This window comes from Balaenoptera musculus, chromosome 6 (genome assembly GCF_009873245.2).
Source record: "Balaenoptera musculus isolate JJ_BM4_2016_0621 chromosome 6, mBalMus1.pri.v3, whole genome shotgun sequence".
Taxonomy (NCBI): Eukaryota; Metazoa; Chordata; class Mammalia; order Artiodactyla; family Balaenopteridae; genus Balaenoptera; species Balaenoptera musculus.
This window is the reverse complement of record NC_045790.1, coordinates 92645187-92665472: the sequence shown is the minus strand read 5'-3', so window position 1 is coordinate 92665472 and position 20286 is coordinate 92645187. Positions and strand designations below refer to the sequence as shown.

Sequence of the window (20286 nt, the reverse complement as noted above, 5' to 3'; positions counted from 1 at the left end):
GGTGGGGCGCTACTGCTTTGAACCATGCCGCCCGAGGAGGCCTCTCTGAGGCAATATTTGAGCTGAACAAAGTAGGCAGCTCAAATAATATTTTCATTATTAAGGAAATGAGCATGTATGAAGGAACATGTACCCAACTTAAAGATGCTTCTGGACTCTTAACAACTCAACCAAATCAAAGCAACATGAAAAATTTTTTATACCTGGAATATTTGTCATATAACGAATAAAAAAGTATTTAATTTGTGTTAATGTTCTCTTTTAATCCTTTATCAAAAATATCAGGTAGAAATCATTTTTGTATGTTGTTGAAATATGTAGTCTCATCACAACACATTGGTTCATGATTCACAAACCTTGTATTTGTTTAATACGTCAGGTTTTTTAAACAGAACATCTCTGAAATTTTGGCATAACTGTATCACAGAAAAACTGATTCCCTGTTTATTATTTGAGTCACTCATTATCATTTTAAAACAAGTAAAGTTATGAAAAAATATTTTTTAGATTTTTTAGAGGAATAACATGATTTGCAGAATCCCAAGAAACTCCCCCTCCCCATTTTTCCGTGAAATCCCTAAGCTAAATATCTTCCAGGAGTTTGGAAACATTACTTTCTAACAGGAGGAGACTGACAATAACATATGGAAAAAAATGAATACATAAAATGTTAGGTGGTGTTAATTGCTACAAAGAAAAATAAAGCAGGATAAGGGTCTAGAGGGAAAATGGGGGCTGCTGTTTTAAATAGGGTGGTCGGTGATGAGGAAAACACATACAGATAAAGACGAGAAAGCAAAGGAAATCTGAGGAAGGCTTCTAGCAATCACAAAGGAGGGAATGGTGGGACCCATGGAGGAAGTCCTTGTGAGCTTCAACTCGAAAGCTCAGTGTTTGGGAGTTTTCACGCAAGGAGGGGAGGAAAGTGCTTTCCAGGCACCAGGAACTGCACGTGTGGAGGGAGGGGAACTGAACGGGCCTGAGCGTGTTTAGTAATGACAGGGAGCTGGGTGTGGTCCAAGTGCAGGAGAGTGGCAGGTTGCTGCTATACAAAGGAGGTAGAACTGGGCAGGTGCAGAATGCCTTGCATATCACGCTTGGGAGTTTAGTTACAGGAAACCAAGATCACCTCCTGGATCTGGTCTAGTTAATTTCACGGAAGATGCTCTGACAATGTGACTGATGGACTGAAGTCTTCCTCTCCAAAGTCCCTACCAGGACTGTAGCCCAGACCACAGCAGGACACGTTCTAATTTTCCTGCCTTTGCCTTCACACTTTAGAATCAGCTTTTCCTTCCTGGCGGCGTTGACAGAGATCCCGGTTGCCCATTCCAGCATCCATTTCCTGTCTCTTACATAGTGACAGAGCCCTTGGCTTTAACAGAGTACAAAGCTGCTTGGAATAAAAACCTTATTTCCCAGCCTTGCTCATAGCTAGAGCTAAGTTCCAACCATGAGATGTAAATGGAAGTGTTAGGGGAGCTTTCTGGAAATCTTGAGACCGCTGGAACATACCTTCACCCTCTTCCTTCCTCTATCCCCTCCTGCTTTCTGTTAGAATGGTGGCGTGATGGTGGGAACTTGGGACCAACAAGATGGTGGAGAAACAAGAGCAAATCTGGGTCCCCAGGGACTGTGGAGCTGCCATTCCAGCCTTGAGCTCTTACCTCTGCACTTGGTTTAAATGACAGTCTTTCATATTTAAGTCACTGTCATTTTGAATTTTCTGTCCCTTGAAGCCAAAGTCAAAGGCAGGAAAAGGACATGCAGTTTTTTGGGTTTTGTTTTTATTCTGTAAATACCTTCAGCTTCCCGTGTTGCTGCCTTTGGGGAGGAGCAGCTCATTCCAGTGAAAAAGTTTAGAGGAGGACAGAGCCGTCCCTCCAAGCAGGGGTGCCAGGCGCACCTGGCCAGGTGTCCCAGCCATAGCCTCCCACATGCTCCCTCATTCTCAGTGCAATTGGTTGTGTCTCTATTGCTATATTTTACCAATTGCAAAACAGCTGCCTTATTTGCCTTTGGGAGAAATGTTTAGGCAGGATTGGCTTGAGAATCATGGTTATTATCTTTTTATGCATTCATTATTTCTGGAGTACACACTATATGCCTGGCACTGGGATGATCATGTTCAGAACAAGGAACCCAAGGAGTCTGCTGTGTCCTGTGCAGATCAGATAACTCGAGGTACAGTGCGTTCCTCAGGATTCCACTGGGGGAAGAGGGTCACATTGTGAGTGGGATACTGACAAACTTGAGCACATCCAGGGGGGACCTAGGATGGTCTGGACTGCACTCAAATCTCAAATTTCAAAATCTTAAGGTATAAAGGTAAGAGGAACGCAGGATGTGGCAGATGTCCTATTTTGGTCTAACCAGAATCCTTTGCCTCCTTATTCTGGTAACTATTTCCCTTGCTTTGTAGAGGACCTGCTCCTTTCCTATTCCTTGTGATTCTGGAGGGGGGTTTTGAAACAGGAGGGAAGGAGGCAGAGCACAACCTCTGAAAGAATGACATAGCCCAAGGACATGACATAAACTGATTAGAACCAAATGGGTCCAAGATGGCAGACAAGTCGACTTCCACTAGACCTTGAGCCTCAGTGTACGCTCACAACAGCAAGCTAAATGACACACCCACAGGTGCCATGACAGTTCCAAGACCTATCATAAGGATCAAAAAGTGGGCGGTGGCCCAACTCCTGGAAATCCCCGCCCCTTCCTAAAATAATTGGAATACTCCCCCCACTCATTAGCCCATGAAATGACCCACTCCTATAAAAACTGACAACCCCATACCCTGGTGCCTTTCTCACCTTCTGAGATGGCCCACACTCTGTCTGCAGAGTGTGTTTCTCTCTAAATAAATCCACTTCTTACCTATCACTTTGCCCCTCAATGAATTCTTGCTGCAATGAGACATCAAGAACCTGAAATTCATTAAGTCCTGAAAACAGCTGTGTGATTTCAGTTGGAAGACTGTGGGTTTTGGCCGGGTTCGAGTCCCGGTCACATGGGTTCAAGTCCCAATCTGAGGTGCATGGTTTCAGTTTCAAGTGCAGTACCCTGACTTCTAGCCACAGGGACAGACATGTGACCTGAACCAGACCAGTCAAAGCCCTGCCCTAGGGTTTCTGCCTTTTCCCCCTTGGATTGTAAGTTAAAGGATGTGTTTGTAGAGATGGTGGTACTTGGATTCCCAGCCATGTGGAAGAAGTTGAAATAATGGAGCAAAACACAAATAGAAGATAAGCTGAGAAATGGAGAGATGGAGCGCCTGGGGCCAGTCAACTGTGGGGACAGCTCCATCCTTACCATTCTGCAGTTGGCTCACAGGAGGCAATAACTGTCCCTTTTTATTTATCTGGTTTAAACTGAGTTTTCTGTCACTTGCGGCAGAGTCTTGAATAAGGCAGGCCATGATCTCATATGTTGAAATCTACCCTGTGAAAGAGGAATTATTCATCTACATTGGTTCAAAAAGCCAAAACTGGACCCAAGTGCAGTAGTTTCAGGGAGGCGTACTTGTGCTCAGTATAAGGGGTTCCTTCTACCAACTGGAATGTTATTAATATAATCTAAGAATAAAATGACTGGCCCATTGACAGGTGTGAAGGCAGGGGGCTGATACAGGTGACTTTGTATTTCCTCTACAGCTCAATGAGTATACTATTCTAAGGGGGAAAGAAGTTAATCCTATATTCTATATTCTACTAAAACTGTTTAATTACTTTGCCACTGGAGAAAATAGAGAAGAAGAAGAAGACCTGGATTTGAAAGGGCAACCTGAAGTTCACTATTGCATGCGTCCATCTATCCATCCATCCAACCATCCAGCTGTCCATCCATCCTTCTAAAAATGAATCCATCCATCCTTCCAACTATCCATCTGTCTATCCATTCTATAAACCTCCACTATCTTTTACTCTGTGGTGGACTTGTGCTAAGTGCGGTGTCTGTAAACACAGAGAACTTGGGCCTTATTTGTAACCTGAAGGAATATAAAGGTCTTCAGAGGGAGGCAGACAGATAATGAAAACAACACCACAAATGGTTAGAGGTGTTGGAACAAAAGCGTGTGACTCACTCCATGACACTATGAAGGAGGTAGTAGGGAGAGTGAGGATGGGGGGGTGGGGCTGTTGAGTCCAGAGTAGAGGTGATACCTGAGCTAGAAAGGAAGGAGGTACTGGCCAGGCAAAAGGCAGATGCACTATAGGTGGGAAATTAGGTCAAAGAACACCAAGGCATGGACCACCATTGGCCTTTAGAGCAAGGCAATTGGTAGGGTTGCTAAAACATAGGGTAAGACTGAGGTCAGGGGTTCAAAAGAACCCCAGGTAACTGGATGAGGAACCAAGGTCCACTGAAGGATTGTAATAGGGAAGAAATCTGACCTGAATTTAAGGTTTTTTAAAATTATGCTAACAGTAGTATAGAAGATGGATTTGGAGAGGGCATGTTTTCAAGCTTACAATCAGATATATCTGGTTTTCATCAGCTATAGCTCATCTTTTAATGCCATGGTGAACTCCAAAGAGTTCAAAGCTCTGGAGTCAAAGGATCTCATCTAAGGTCCATGCTCTGTCAGTCTCTGGCTATGAGATCTCAAGCAGTTCATTTAACTACTCTGAGCCTCAGTTTCCTCATCTGTAAAATGGGGATAATAACCTACTATACGAGGTTGTTATGAGGATTTAATGAAATAAATTGTGTGAAAGCACCTTGTAAATCTCACATAACCACATTAATGCACAGATTTGTTGTTGTTTTGCTATGAAGGACATTTTTCTCATGGTATTATTATAAAATAAAATTTATAATAATATTTAATGTCTAGGAAGTATAACATGGAATTTGAAGATGACAGGGGTAGGGGGTGTTTGAGGTGACAAGATGGATGAGACGGAGAAGGCTGGGTCTTGTAGTTCAAGTAGCCCCAGACGACAGGAGATCATTGGTTTACTGAAAAGGGTAAGACACAGAAGTCCAAACCAGAAGATCAGTAAAAGTGAGAATGCAGAGGCAGGAAATAAGCACCACAAGCCAAAGTCCAAACTAAGTACAAGGTTCAGGGGTCCATGAAAGCAGCAGAAAGAGGTGATAAGCAGAGATCCAGGTGGAAACCACTTGGATTTGAGCCACTGGGGTAGGTGGTATGAGAAGAGTTTGACAGCTGGTACTAAAGAGGCCCTTCTACAAAAACTTGGTTTTGTTCATTCAACAAACATATATTTAGTACCAGTTACATTTTAGGGTCTAGGAGTACAAAGTTAAATAAGGTAAGGAGCTCACAACCCAATGAGGAAGACAGACACACGCGAGGTAATTATAACACATCTGATAAGAGAAACAACAGAGGGAAACACGGAGTACCCTGGGAACAACAGGAGGAGCAGCTAATGCAGGCTAAGTTGGGTCAGGGACTATTCTGGAGGAGGTGGTGACTGAGTGGAGTCGTAAAGGATGAACTGGAGTTAGCAGGTAAACCAGACACGTCTGGAGGGTGAGGGCATCCCAGGCAGCAGGGACAGCATGAGCGACAGCAGGGAAACATGAAGCAGGAAATATAAGCAGTTTAAGTTGCTGCCGCAAATCAGGGCCGAGAGTCAGGGACGGGTGAGTGCAGGTGATGGGAGCGGAGGCTGGAGTGGTTGGTAAGAAAGCTCCCCGGGCCGGCCTAGGAAAGCTGGGACTTCCTCCTGAAGGCCACAGGGAGTCATGGAAATCTAAGCAGGTGAGTGATAGGACAGGGAGAGCATTACTGAGAACCAGGTTGCTGTGACGGAGGGGACAAAGCAAGGGACTTGGGCACGGAGGGAGGTGATGGACGAGGAAGACACAGAAACTAGGGGGGAAGATGCATTAGGCAGGGCTCTCCAGAGAAACACACTACATATATATATGTGTATATATACATATATATACACACACACACAGTATATATAAATATATCTGCAGCATATAAAATATATTACATACATATAAATATATATTTAAATATATATAAAAGTACATATAGTTAAAAGCACATATACATACATATATAAGGAGAGCTATTATAAGGAACTGGCTCATACGATTGTGGAGGCTGAGAAGCCCCAAGATCTGCAGTTGACAAGATGGGGACCCAGGAGGGCCAATGGTATGGTTCTAATCTGAGTCTGAAGGCCTGAGAACCAGGAAAACCAGTGGTGTAAGTTCTGGTTTGAGTTTGAGCCCAAAAGCAGGAGAAAACAGATGTCCCAGTTTGAACAGAGTCAGGCAGAGAGAGCAAATTCTCCCTTACTCCACATTTTGGTTCCGTTCAGGCTTTCAGCAGATTAGATAATGCCCACCACTTTGGGGAGGGCAATCTGCTTTATTCAGTCTACTGATTCAAATGTTAATCTCATCCAGAAACATCTTCATTGGGACTTCCCCGGTGGCGCAGTGGTTAAGAATCCACCTGCCAATGCAGGGGACACAGGTTCAAGCCCTGGTCTGGGAAGATCTCACATGCCGCGGAGCAACTAAGCCCGTGTGCCACAACTACTGAGCCTGCACTCTAGAGCCCATGAGCCACAACTACTGAGCCCGCATGCTGCAACTACTGAAGCCCACGTGCCTAGAGTCCCTGTTCCTCAACAAGAGAAGCCACTGCAATGAGAAGCCCACACACAGCAACAAAGAGTAGCCCCCGCTCGCTGCAACTAGAGAAAGCCTGTGCACAGCAACGAAGACCCAACGCAGCCATAAATTAATTAATTAATTATTTGTTTGTTTATTTATTTAGAAAAAGAATTACCTGGGGAGCCTGCTAAATGCATATTCCCAGGCCCTGCCCACAGTTCTAATTTCTTAGGTCAGGAGTGGGGCCCAAGAATCTGCATCTTAACAAGTAGATCAGATGATTCTGATTCCAATTTGAAAAACACCATTTTCTAAAATGTGTTTTAGGATTCTTCATTTTCCTTGTCTACAATCATTAACTGAGGGAGTTATCAGTGTATTACCTACAACATTCTCCATCTCCCGGTCACATTTCCTGATCCTACAAACTCAAATCCATGTCACTGATTCAGACCTCACACATGTTCTGGGACAGAGAGAAGCTTTCTATGTGATTTGACATATGTACTGTGACTAAGTAACATCCCCCTAAGCCTTCAGTGCACCTGACTCTCAAGTGTAATGACTTTGTCTTGTTATTCATATAACAACAATAATTATCACCATCATCATAGCCACGATAACTGACATTTATTAAGTCCCCTACTAAGTGCCAGACCCCGTGCAAAATAATTTACTAGCATTATCTCATTTAATATTCACAGCAACTCTGTGAAGCAGATACTATTCATTATCCTTACTGTACTGATGAGGAAGCTGAGATTAGGGAGGTTATACCCAAGGTCACGAACTTGTAAGTGATGGAGTCATTTGAACCCAGACTGATGCAACTGCTAATCCCATGGTCTTCCCACTATGGCTCCTGATTTATTCACCTACCAAAGATTTCCTAGGATAATAATAATAACAACAACAATAATAGTGTACTACATTACTCCTTACATCAAAATTAATTCCAGAAGGAGCAAAGATTTAAAAGTAAAAAGATGAAACTTTAAAAGGATTATAAGAACTTCTGGTGCCACACAAGATGGATAAAGCCCACAATAGCCTACCTCTCTCTAATTACAACTAAAAACAATGTACAAGATATAAAAAGCAACTACCTGAGGACTCTGAAAAGTAAACAGAAGAGACAAGAAGGGAAGTAAACAATTGCAGCAGCAACCTGTCCAGGGATGAGCTCCCCAGGTTTGACCTGAAGACAAGCCCCAGTCATGGAACTGTGTGGTGGCAGTGCAGGCAGCTGAAACTCCAATAGGAACTCTGTTTCTCTGACCAGGATAATTGGGGAAAGAGGCCCCTGCACTCCCAAAAGTATGTGAGGAATCCCTGTTTTCTTTTTCTCTTTTTTTCTCTTGCTTCTTTGCCCTGAGGGTGGGTCCCAGTCATGGAGGGGTGCTATAGCAGCAAGGATACAGACAGATAAAACCCTAAGTAAAACCCCATCTTTCTGAGCAGAGGATCATGAGTCCTCTATGGGCTAGATCACAGAGAAGAATCCTGGAGAGGAAAGAGCCAGAAAAAGGAATTTTCTAATTCTGTGTGGAAACCTACACAAGGCCCAGACTTAACTCTGAGCTGTGAATGCACAAGACAGATACAAAGCACCATGGAAAAGTCTTTGAGAACTGAATTATGATTTAAACCACCATTCAAGTCTCAGATTAACCCCTAAGCAGCACAAACATGGGACAGACCCAAAACACCATAGCAACAGTTTGAAAACTATCATTGGAAAAGTCACCCACAGAAGGGGATACAGATTTTGCAGTTTGAACCTAATAAGGTCTGCTGAAACATAAATATCAACATTTGCCAGAGGATTTTAATAGGTCACAGAGTCTCATGACATAATATTTTAAATGTTCAGAATACAATCCAAAATTACCCAGCATACACAAAAGAAGAAAATTTCAAGGGAAAAGACAAAAGATGCCAACTCCTAGATGATCCAGATGTTGGAATTATCAGGCAAAGATGTTAAAGTAGTTATCATAACGATGGTCCATAAGATAAAGGAGAATAGTCTTAAAATGAATGAAAAGATAAACATTCTCAGCAGAGAAATAGAAACTATATTAAAAGGGACATTTTAAAACTGAAAAATATATAATCTGAAATAAAAGATTTACTAGATGGACTCAATAGCAGAATGGAGATGATAGAGGTAAGAGTCAGTGAACTTGAAAACAGATGAATAGGAATTATCCAATCTGAATAATAGAGGGACTAAAGACTGAAAAACAATGAACAGAGCCATGGAGATCTGTGGGACAAGATCAAAATGTTTAACATTCATGCCATTGGAGTCCCAGAAGAATAGATATTAGTACATAAAAACATTTGAAGAAATAATGGCCCAAATTTCTCAAATTTGGTGAAAGACATCAATTTACAGATCTAAGAAACTCAGTAAAGTCCAATCAAGATAAAGTCAAAGAAAACCATGCCCAGACACATCATAATAAAACTACTAAGTACCAAGAAAAAAATATTTTAAAATCTTGAAAGAGTCTAGAGGAAAACAACACATTATTTTTAGAGGAAAGATAATTCAAATGACTACTGATTTCTCATCATAAACCATGGAGTCCAAAAGACAGTTGAACATCTTTAAAAGTGCTGAAAGAAAACAAGTGTCAACCCAGAAGTCTATATCCAGTGAAAATATCTTACAGGAATGAAGGTGGTGAAATAAAGATATTCTCAAATGAAGGAAATCTAAGAGAATTTGTAACCAGTAGACAGATTCTAAAATACATGCTAAAGGAAATTCTTTAGGCGAAAGGAAACTGATACCAGAGAGAAACTTGGAACTTTAAGAATGAAAGAAAAACAACAAAAATGGTAAAATCTGAGTAAATGTATACTAATTTTCATCTCTTAAGCGCCTTAAAATACGTATGACTGTTTAAAGCAGTAATGACAGAGTTGTCTGACGGCATTTTCAATGTATGTAGATGTAATCACCACAATACCTATAACATAAAGGGGTAAAGGTAAAGGAACCTATATGATTGCAAGATTTCATACAGATTGTGAATGATATTCTGCTATTTTACCACCATATTAGTATTTGTATAGAAAAAATATGAAGATTTTCTTATGACTTTTATGGGTGTGTGAGTTGGGGTATTACACGGGCTGCTCACTTTCTGCTATATGTTTAATTTTTTTATAAGGTCCATGTAATATACAATACAGTAATCAGGAAACAGTACTGGGTTTTTCCTGTTCTCACTGTGTAACATACTTTTCTTCAGCAGTAACCCAGATCTCTCAGGTTTCCCTGTGGCTGACACTTAAAACACAAACTTCGGAACCCATGTAATTCCAATACCGTTAATTCACAAGGCCTTCAGCTCCCTCCATCTTGTTGCCTCTCCTGGTTCTTGCCTCACTTCTGGCAGTGGGTGGCCATTACCATCTCCATATCAAAGAACCAACAAACCATAGTTCTCATGCTAGACCTGGCATCTTTTTTCCATTAACTGTCCTCTCCATTACTACTTTTGAGGGGTGGGGAGAGAATCTTTGTTATTTGAATTTTCCTCTCATTTGACTTATGGGAGAAACCAGGAATTTACTCCACTTGTGAGTAGGAAGAACACTTAATGTCAAAGATCCGGATTTAAACCACAGCTCTGTCACTTACCAGCTGTGCGACCTTGGGCAGCTTATTTTATTCTCCAGGCCTCAGTTTCTCCATCTGTAAAAGAGTTTGACAGGGATCAAAAAAATAGACTTGCAAATAATAATACATCACCTTCTCCATGCACTGAGGAAAACGGTCTTTGCTTCCTTGGCTCTCCCTCTACCTCTCCCATCAATCCACCACCCCGACCTCCACCCCCAGCGTGCTAAGGATGGTTCTGTCTTCACCAGACTTTTTTCTAGATCTATAATATGCAGCTAAAGTAATATTTAGATTTGTATTTAAAAGGACAGGTTGCTACTGGACTGGAAGGAGAGGAAAAAGAAAAGGAGAAAGAGAAAGAGAGGAAACTAAAACAGGAAATGGTTGAAAATGTTTATTTTTTTTTTCCAAAAGACTATGCCAGCTCAGTTTGAGAGATCTGGGGTGGGGATTTGGACTGGGAAAAGAGCAAAGCTGGCCATGAGGCAGATGAATGGATGATAGATGATGATAGATGGATAGATGGATGGATGGATAGATAGATAGATAGACAGACAGATAGATAGGACAAATAGGAAGGGAAGAGGAAGAGAGAGGAGGAGAAAAGAGAAGATGAAAGAAGAGGAGGGAATTTGCTCTATGTAATGAACATACTCTCTTTTAGGCTTTTTTGAGAAACAGAAGTAAAAGTTGAAATTACTGCTTTTTATAAATTTTGAAATTATTTTAATTTACAAATAGAAAACATCTTGGAAGAAAAAAATGAAAGAAAAACACAAAACATACAGGCAAATTGTTACTCCATGAGCGTCTCAAATCCTTACTTGTTCACCAATCCCCAAGACGAAAAACACTTTTCTTAAAAGGTATTCAGCCACCAACAATGATGTTATTAATAGGAATATGGATCAATTTCACAAAAAAGCCAGTGAATCCCATTATAGCAAATCCTATTGCTGTTGCCATGGCAATCTTCTGGAATTCTTTTCTATCAGGTTTGGTGCATCTTTTAATCAGCCGAATTGAGTCCTTCACAAACTGCCAACTTGGCTCAACGAACTGCATTACCTGATCCATGATGCCTGCCCACCGTCCGCTCACAAGCCAAAGACACGTAGCACAACAGCCAACAGACAGACGCCCACCAGAACCGGAAGCTGGGTCCGGCTTCAGATTATTTCATAATGCCAAATTAATGTTTCTCAGCTTGCAGTGGTACCTAGAAGATGCTATTAAGTAACCCTGGCTCTATATGGGCCACGTGGAGATAACCCTACAAGCTCTCACTGAGGTGGAGAAGGTCCTGTGAGATCATAGATATAAAATTATAATTGTTTTACTATTAATTTTCCTTTTGCTTTCCACTTAAATCTTAGTTCAGATCAGTTACCCAAAGTGGTGAGCACCAAATAGTTTGGATAACAGGGAAACTGTAGAATTGTAAAGTCTTTGCTTGGGTCTTCGGGAAAGGGTACAGGTGGCACCTTATACATCTTTCCAATCAGCCAGCACACTACACTGGTTTAAATAGTGCACACCACTCTCAGCCTGCATCTCGCCTTAGGGCCAAGCTCCTTGTCTCTGCCTTTCTCACTAGGCTGTAAACATCTTAGGCAAGGGATATAGTCTGCTCACCTCTATATTTCCCATCTGGCAGAGAATCTGGAACATGTTAGGCAAAAATGACCAAACTCAGGGTAATATTATGAGGCATTAACAGCTTCTCTCTCTCTCTCTCTCTCTCTCACACACACACACACACAGAGTTATGTGTACCCCATTGCTCACCCCCCAGCCTAGACAGCTAAGACATTCCACCTTTACTGCTTCAAGGAAGAGAGAATGAAAATAGTTAACTCATAACTTTTGACCTTCAAAAGCTGAGCTCCTGGCAGAGATAATAGATTTGGATGAACACTTGCTGTGCTAATCCTTCCTCCCCACCCCCATCCCACCCCTTGCCCCAGAGGAAGTAAAATTTACCTGCTCTAGAGGAGAGCATTGGACAGCAGAGCAGACACTTGGATGATGGAGAATGTCCCTGTTTATGCCCCTCACCCCACCCTCCCTCCTTCCCTTGGGTAAGGCCAGGGTGAGGGGATATGTGTGTAGTCAGGGAAATGAGATACACCCCAGGTTAGTTTGGTAGATCCAGGGGTAGAGAAGACCTGTGCCTCACACCAGGTGATACCTGAGGAGGTGGGGAGACAGTGTCCTCTCCCCACTCCCACACACAATAGGGTAGGAGGGAGAAGCTTCGAATAAAAAAGACATACGACAAGGCTAGACCAAGAGGCCTGAGAGAGTCCTATGAAATCCCCCCAAATCCTCAGAGTAGCTCAGGAGGGCAGCCAAGTGTCTCTCATACTTACAAGGAGGACATAGAAGCTAGATGAAAGAAGGCAAGCCAGCAGTTCTACAGATGCCTCAAGAGCAGGGTTTTTAAAAAATCACATAGCAATAAATGCTAGTATTTACCAAATGTTGGAAGACCAGATGGGCCACACATTTCAACAGCAATCAGAGTAACAAGACCCCAGAAGGCCCTATGCGTCTACCATCTCCATAACACACACACTGTCACACACTCACACAAACCTTCCAATGGCCTGAACTTATATACAACTACAGAAGAAAAGGGAGGAGGGGGAAATTCCCTGAGCTGGCAGAGAAAACCTAGAATTGACAAGTTTCTGCCACCAGGAGGAATGAGGACCCAAGGGAGAATTTACTTGAAGTTTAAAAATAAATCTACCTTTGTTTTACAGATCTGAATTTTGAGGCCCCAAATTCATACTCACTGCAAGTGTTTGTTGATTGAATGAATAAACGAATTGTGTTGGGGGGCAGAAATTCCACTGCAGTAAGCTCTAGGTAGAGCAGTCTTGGCTACTGTCCAAAAAAGAGGGTAATTACTAAAAAGAGTATCTGCTTTCTAGTCCTTGCTTGGTGCTTATTACTGGTGGTTCCTTAAGTAAGTTGCAAAGCTATTTGGGACTCGGTTTTCTTATCTGTAAAATGGGCATAATGATACTTGCCTGCCCTCTTTGCAACGTTATCATGAGGACAAAATGAGATAATATATGTGAGGTACTTTATATGGCTTGTAATAAGGGCATGTGGCTCACCCCTGTCTTGTGATCCAAGAAGCAAGAGAAAAGTAAATGAACTCAAGGAACAGAGTTCTGTGGCACACCTCTTCTCAACCAAAATGTTTTTCTATAACTGGCAAGGAACAGGGAGTAAGTTTTCCCTGGAATCTCATCAGTGCTAATTGGAGGCTATCAAGGTTTGCACTCTCAATAATCAGCAGAGCACACTTAATCAAGAAGAAACTCTCAGGGCACGAAACAGATTTAATTTCATTGGGAAATAGTCTTGTCTACTACCCAACAACAAGTTAAGCTCTGGGTGACTGTTCCCATAAAACACGTCCTGTCCTTAGCACTGCTATTAGGGGGGGGGCAGACACATGGTAAACAATCAATTAAAACTCTGACACATCCAATGGAGCTCAAAGACCTGTTTCACAGGTTTCCCCAGAGGAACATAATCACGTTGCATTATACTTTGGAAGTTGATCGAGGCAAGATCTGAGACAAGTTCTGGGGCTTACAAGACAGACTTTAGCTTTTCTAAATCATTTTTGAAGTGATATTTAAAGGATCACGGCATCCAATCCTCCACTAGTCCCACAGCATCATGGTGGAGCAAGAGGGATTAACGTCATACAGGTATCCTCCGGAAAACTGTAAGTTCCCTTTCTTAAAAAGCATTTAAAGAAATGGTGAAAATACTGCAGTGTTTACGTTCATGCCCATTTTGGAGTGAAAGCAACTGTTAAGCAAGTAAAATGAGAGGGATATTGAAAATGAATTTCCTTTCTATTTTTATAATAGGGCTCTACCACCAAAAGGGGCAGTCATTGTCCAGAAAATCTGTTTTAAAAGAAGTTGTAGAATTTCCAGAAGAGCCTCACAAAAAAAAGAAAAAAAAAAAATGAACAAGAGGGTTAATAGTGGAATGTGAATATTGTTTGTGGTTACACTGCTTGAACTGTGTTTCTATGATGACACGTAGGGGTATTCACAATAAAAACAACATGGTTTGGGGGCTAATTCAGACATCCGTGTAAACCAACTTCGGTCTCAGTGCCTGAATGACTTCTGTGCCTCAACCTGAATAAATAGAAGAGATTTTGAGGTTCAGGCAGTATATTTGCAGAAGTGTTGCCTAAAAATGAGCTTCAGCAGAAATAAAAAATTGAACAAGACCAAAGCGAGCCAAGCATCAGCAGCAATCCGGTGGAGAGAGAGGTTATGGCCTGTTGATTCCATAGGCGTGCCAGGAAGTGGTCTGGGGGCCTCAGCTAACCCTCACAATGTTCAAGGCTAGTTCAAAAGCAAAGAACTAGAGAGAAAAGATAACATGAGGGTGGAGTGTAAATGTCATGTTTTCAAAACATTTTGCCAGGAGAGAGAGAGAGAGAAAAAAAAGGAAACCCAGAAAGTAAGGACCAGACCAGGCCTGCCCAGCGACACGTTCAGCTATGACACCAGGCAGGACATTTGCAGAGGAAGTGCTCTCATGGAGCAGGAATCCATTCAGTTAGGAGAGTACAAATGTTTGACAATTCTGCTCATGAAGTCAACCTGCAACATCTTTTCTTTTTAAGTACGAGGAGGTGAGAAGGAGGTTGGGGACCCCCTTTTAACCAAATGTACTACTCACTGTAATTTTTCATCAGATCTTTTGTTCTTTTCCCATTGAAGTTGCTGTCTCAATCCTTAAGCTCCCCTCTATTGTTTGGAAAAAATTCTTTTTTTGCAGAATAATATGTACTTGTGTGCATTAATGCTTCCTTGACCTTTCTAGAACAGAGGTCTCTCAGAGCTACTGAATGTGCTGGGACCTTGAGTCTCAGGGTCCTGCCAAGGTCTTGGGGCTGCAGGGATAGGGGCTGCCCCGCATTCTGGTCTGTGCCCTGCTCTGAACTCTGCCCTTCCCCCCACCAAGGCATACTGGGCTTCCACCAGTGAGTTCATATGAATAAAACAGTTCCCGTTGCTTAAAACAAACCCAAAAAATGGAATATCACTAAAATATTCAATCTTTTCACTTGACAAAGAGGAGAACTGAACTTCTCAGAAAATTATAATGAGTTAGTTAAAGGCAAACCAGCAATAGAAGCCAGGTCTATGGATAACTAGTTCTACCACACTGGTCTTCCTTTCCCTTTGTCCAAAGGAGTAGGGAGGGTCTTCTTCACTTCACCCACTCCCTATCTCCACTTAGCCCATCACTTATATTCACAGCCTTACTACATACACCACATCTTCCTCAAGGATAAAACTGCATATAATCCCTCTATAGTCAATCCAATTCTACAAACATTTTTTGCGTACCTTCTCTGTGCAGCCCTGTCCCGGGTATTGGAGATTCACAAATAAATAAGACCTAATCCCTGCCGTCAGATACATATACAGCCTGTTATAACTAAAGGTATCTTGTACCTGTACTACAGTAGAAATTTTCTTGAATATATTGTATTATAGAAACACGAGAGAAAAGGGAAGAAAACAGTCTGGCAATTCTTTGAAACATTAAACATAGAAATACTATATGACCCAGCAATTCCACTCCTAGGTATATATCCAAAAGAATTGAAAACAGGTACTCAAGCAAATACACATACGTGCATGCACTAGTCATAATAGCCAAAAAATGGAAACAATCCAAATGTCTACCATCAGATGAATGTGCTATATCCATACAATAGAATATTACTCAAACATAGAAAGGCATGAATTTCTAATACAGTACTGTCACCACACAAAGGAACCTCAAAAATATTGTATTATATAAAAGAAACTAGACACACAGGTCATATATTATACATGATTCCATTCAATATTCCACACAATGATTCTATACATATGAAATGTCCAGAACAGATAAGTCCAGGGACACAGAAAGTAGGTTGGTGGTTGCCAGGGGCTGGGGGAGGGGCAATAGGGAGTGACTACTTAATGTGTACATGGTTTCCTTTGGGGGTGATGAAAATATTCTGAAACTGGATCATAGTGGTGGTTGCACAACATTGTAAGTGTACTATATGCCACTAACTTGTTTAGTTTGAAATGGCTAAGTTTTTGTTATGTGAATAAGTGAAGGGTTCTAAAAAGGCTATGAAAGAGCCAGGAAGCAAGCGTATAGGCTCAATGGAGGATCAGCTCACACAAGCCTGGGATGTCTTCGGACTTTATCCTGGGAGAAGTGGGATAGCTAGTGAGGATTTTTAAGCAGGAGCATGACTTAGTCAGATCTGTGTTTTAAACTGGACGTTGTCAACGGTGGGCTGACAACACTAGGGAGGGTCTAGACCGTGGAAACTAGACATATGGGGTCTGCTGGCCCAGTGAGAGAGCATAAAGAACGTACCAGGATATAAAATACCTGTCTGATCATGTTTCTGTTAAGTAATCATAATCATCTTCCACTAAATTTGAACTCAGAAATAGTCACTGGGATGAAAAACATTAGCCACAATTCTTTAAAAATCCATTTCTGAAACAGTTCAAGCCTGTATTTTTGCACACCCTACCAGCTTTGGCACCCAACAGAGCTTTCAAAGTAAAATTAACCTGCTTCCTTTCTCTGATGATTACTCATAAAGACTTGTCTTTGAGAAAATACTTCACCGAGGAAGAAAATTTGGTGTTGATGACAGCAAACTGCAGTCCAAAAATAGGCTTAGAAAAGCAACTATGATCCAAAATTAATACGTGTATTTCCTCAGTCTCAATGTTGGCCACTTTACCATGTCAAGAAACACTGCACGCTGTAACTTTTTTAAAGTTGCCAATGGTATTACTTTGTACAGAGAATAAAAATTTGAATGGAACCAGAACAAAAATCTGATCTGCTCCATACTCACCTAAGTACCAAATTCAATGTAACCTAACAGAACCGTACAGAATCTATCAAACCAAACTTTGATAAAGTCGGGAATTCAAAAGATCTCTGTCTTGTCCGTGTACCTGCCAGTCAGCTTCCCCTTGTTTTTCATTCTGAGGGAAACCCCAAGACTGAGAGGTTTCCCAGACTCAGGACTTTCAGCAATAAAACCATTCAGGCACTTGGTTTTCACCTCCACCGAAACCTCTTCCAAAATTCCCTCTGGGATGCAGGATCAGTTTCACCTGGAAAGTAAACAAAAAACAGTAGCAGTGAAGAGGAGAGAGGAAAAGTTGGACATCATTTGGCATCCATATGTGGAAAGAAATACATTCCAAGAGCAAGAATGTATTTCACATGAATCCTCAGACTCACAAGTTCACACCCATGTGCCATGACAGGGATGTGGCTTTCAGGCTGGCGGCAAGGGAATGTTTTTTCACCTTCCAAATCATTCACTCAACAAAGGCCTACAGAGGTCCTACCACTGACTAGGCTTGGGACCAAGTGTTGGGATCCAGAGATGAAGATGTGCTACACCGGTCCCTGGAGGTGCTCACGGGCTAGTGGTCAAGTAGAGGAGATGTACTGGGTGACAACCAAGTCTAACACAGCATAATTAATAATTAGGGCTCCCAGCTTCCAAGAGCCAGACATGTATACACATTATCTGTCATTCTCACAACTGCACCTCAAGGTAGGTATTATTATCCCCATTTTAAACATGAGCAATAAAATAAAACTGAAGCTCAAAGAGGCAGAACTTCCCCAAACCACCCAGCTAGCAGTGGCAGAGACAGGCAGATTTGGGGTGAGGTCCTTTTGATTCCAAAAACACCTAGTCTACTCTTCCCCGGTCCCTTTCACTGTGATCAGGGTTAAGATCAAGGTCATTCAGAACTTACTCCACCTTGTCTTAGCCTTTCATCAGAGAGCAGCTGTATCTATATCGTGGATTGATAGCAAAACTGCCAGGTTTTAAACAGTCATGCTAATGACAAGGGCAGGGTGGGGGAAAGATAGATATTTATGTTTAACTAGCAGACAAATAGAAACTGCTATTAGAGGCTAGATCAAGATTGCATAGAGAGAAGAAAACATCAGGCTTCATGACACTGGATTTGGCTCTGATTTTCTTGGATAAGACATCAAAGGCACAAGCAGCAAAAGAAAAAATAGACAAATTGGACTACATCAAAATGAAAACCTTTTGTGCAATAAAGGACACTATTAACAGAGTGAAAAGGCAACCAACAGAATGGGAGAAAATATTTGCAAATTACATATCTGATAAGGCATTAATATCCAGAATATATAAAGAACTACTAAAACTCGGGGACAAAAAAAAAAAAAACAAACCTGATTCAAAACTGGACAAAGTACTAGAATAGATATTTCTCCAAAGAAGATATACAAACGGCCAATAAGCACATGAAAAGAAGCTCAACATCACTAATAATTAGGGAAACGAAAATTAAAACCACAGGGGACTTCCCTGGTGGTGCAATGGTTAAGAATCCGCCTGCCAAGGCAGGGGACACAGGTTCAAACCCTGGTCCGGGAAGATCCCACATGCCGCAGAACAACTAAGCCCGTGCACCACAACTACTGAGCCTGGCTCTAGAGCCCACAAGCCACAACTACTGAGCCCACGTGCCACACCTACTGCAGCCCGCGCGCCTAGAGCCGGGGCTCTGCAACAAAGAGAATCCACTGTGATGAGAAGCCCGCGCACCGCAATGAAGAGTAGCCCCCATTCACCGCAACTAGAAGAAGCCCACAGGCAGCAACAAAGACCAAATGCAGCCAAAAATAAATGAATAAATAATTTTATAAAAAAAAAAAGAAAAAATCAAAACCACAATGGGATACCACTTCACATCCATTAGGATGGCTATCATAAAAAAAATAAAAGAGGGGGCGGAGTCAAGATGGCATATTAGGAGGACACGGAATTTGCGTCTCCTCACAACTGGGGCACCTACCAGGCACCAGTGGGGGACCACGGACACCTAAGGGGATGGGAGGAACCCCCAGGGACCAGGTAGGATGTGGGACTTGGGGGGAGCAATGGGGGAGGAGAAGTGGAGGCGGGACGGGACTGGCACCCCTGAGGGGCAGCTGGGGGAGGGGAAGGGATCCCACTCCTGAAGGGGGAAACTGGGGGACCACTGGGAGGGCAGAGGATCAAAAGGGAGCGTGGCCAGGTTTCCCCTGCCCACTTGGGTCCCCAGGAGCCTGCTGAGATCCGGGGCCTGATCCTCTGCCCACCGAGACCCCCTCCAGCCGCCGGGGGTCCTGAGGGAGTGGGAGGGAGGGAGGGAAGGGGGAGCAAAAGTAAAGGCCAGACCTCCGGACCGGCACCCCTGAGGGGCGGCTGGGGGAGGGAAGGAGTTCCTACACCCAGTGGGACCCACCCATAGTTAGGGGTCCAGCGGGGACAGGGGAAACCCTGGGGGAGATGGTGGGGGAGGGGCGCGAAGGAACAGAAGGGAACGGGGCCAGAGCTTTCCCTGTCCACCTGGGCACGGGGAGCCTGTTGGGCTCCCGGGCCTAATCCTCTGCCCTCAGAGCCTCCCTCCTGCTGTGCAGAGCCCAAGCCTTGCCCGTACACCCCCACCCAGGGCCCCACCTCTACACTCGGAGACCCCCTCTGAGACCCCCTCCAACCGTGCTTGGTCTAAACCCCACTCAGGTCCCTACCTCCAAACTCTGGAACTCCACACTCCAGAGGCGCTCCATTCCACGTGCTGCCTAACCCCTTCCGGGAGCAGGTCCTCAGCAGAGGCCCCGCCCCACGCTTGAATGTCACCCTGCCTAGGCCCCGCCCCATGCTCAAATGTCACTCCCCCTACCCCCCTAGGTCGCGCCCCACCCAAAACTCTGCCCCTGCCTGAGTTCCACCCCCCACCTAAACTCCGCCCCAAGAGCCGAGGCTTTTTTTTTTTCTTTTCTTTTTTCCTCTTTTAGATTGGGGTTCTGTTTTACCTTGTTGATTCATTGTTGTTGATTCTTTTATATCTTTATTTTTCCTAATAAATCTTTTATTTTTCTAATTTTATTTTATTCTTTATACTTTG

The 20286-nt window shown here is 42.8% G+C and overlaps 1 protein-coding gene and 1 long non-coding RNA gene across 2 annotated transcripts in view; both read right to left on the bottom strand.

Annotated features, from left to right (window-relative positions):
- Positions 1-20286, bottom strand: part of LOC118896458 — a 57299-nt gene that overhangs the window by 9676 nt on the left and 27337 nt on the right. The window contains exons 2-3 of the long non-coding RNA XR_005020179.1: positions 17290-17451; positions 10268-10321 (exon numbers count right to left, since the gene is read on the bottom strand). This is a non-coding gene — a long non-coding RNA (uncharacterized LOC118896458). The remainder of the gene's footprint in view (positions 1-10267; positions 10322-17289; positions 17452-20286) is intronic.
- On the bottom strand, positions 11049-11374 carry LOC118896457 (protein transport protein Sec61 subunit gamma-like). Its single transcript, XM_036854238.1, has one exon. The coding sequence runs from the start codon at positions 11324-11326 to the stop codon at positions 11120-11122; it is 207 nt and encodes a 68-aa protein (XP_036710133.1). The 5' UTR covers positions 11327-11374; the 3' UTR covers positions 11049-11119.

Excerpts from the sequence above, each read along its gene's own strand:
- LOC118896457 (XM_036854238.1), bottom strand. The coding sequence starts at position 11,326 with ATGGATCAGGTAATGCAGTTCGTTGAGCCAAGTTGGCAGTTTGTGAAG.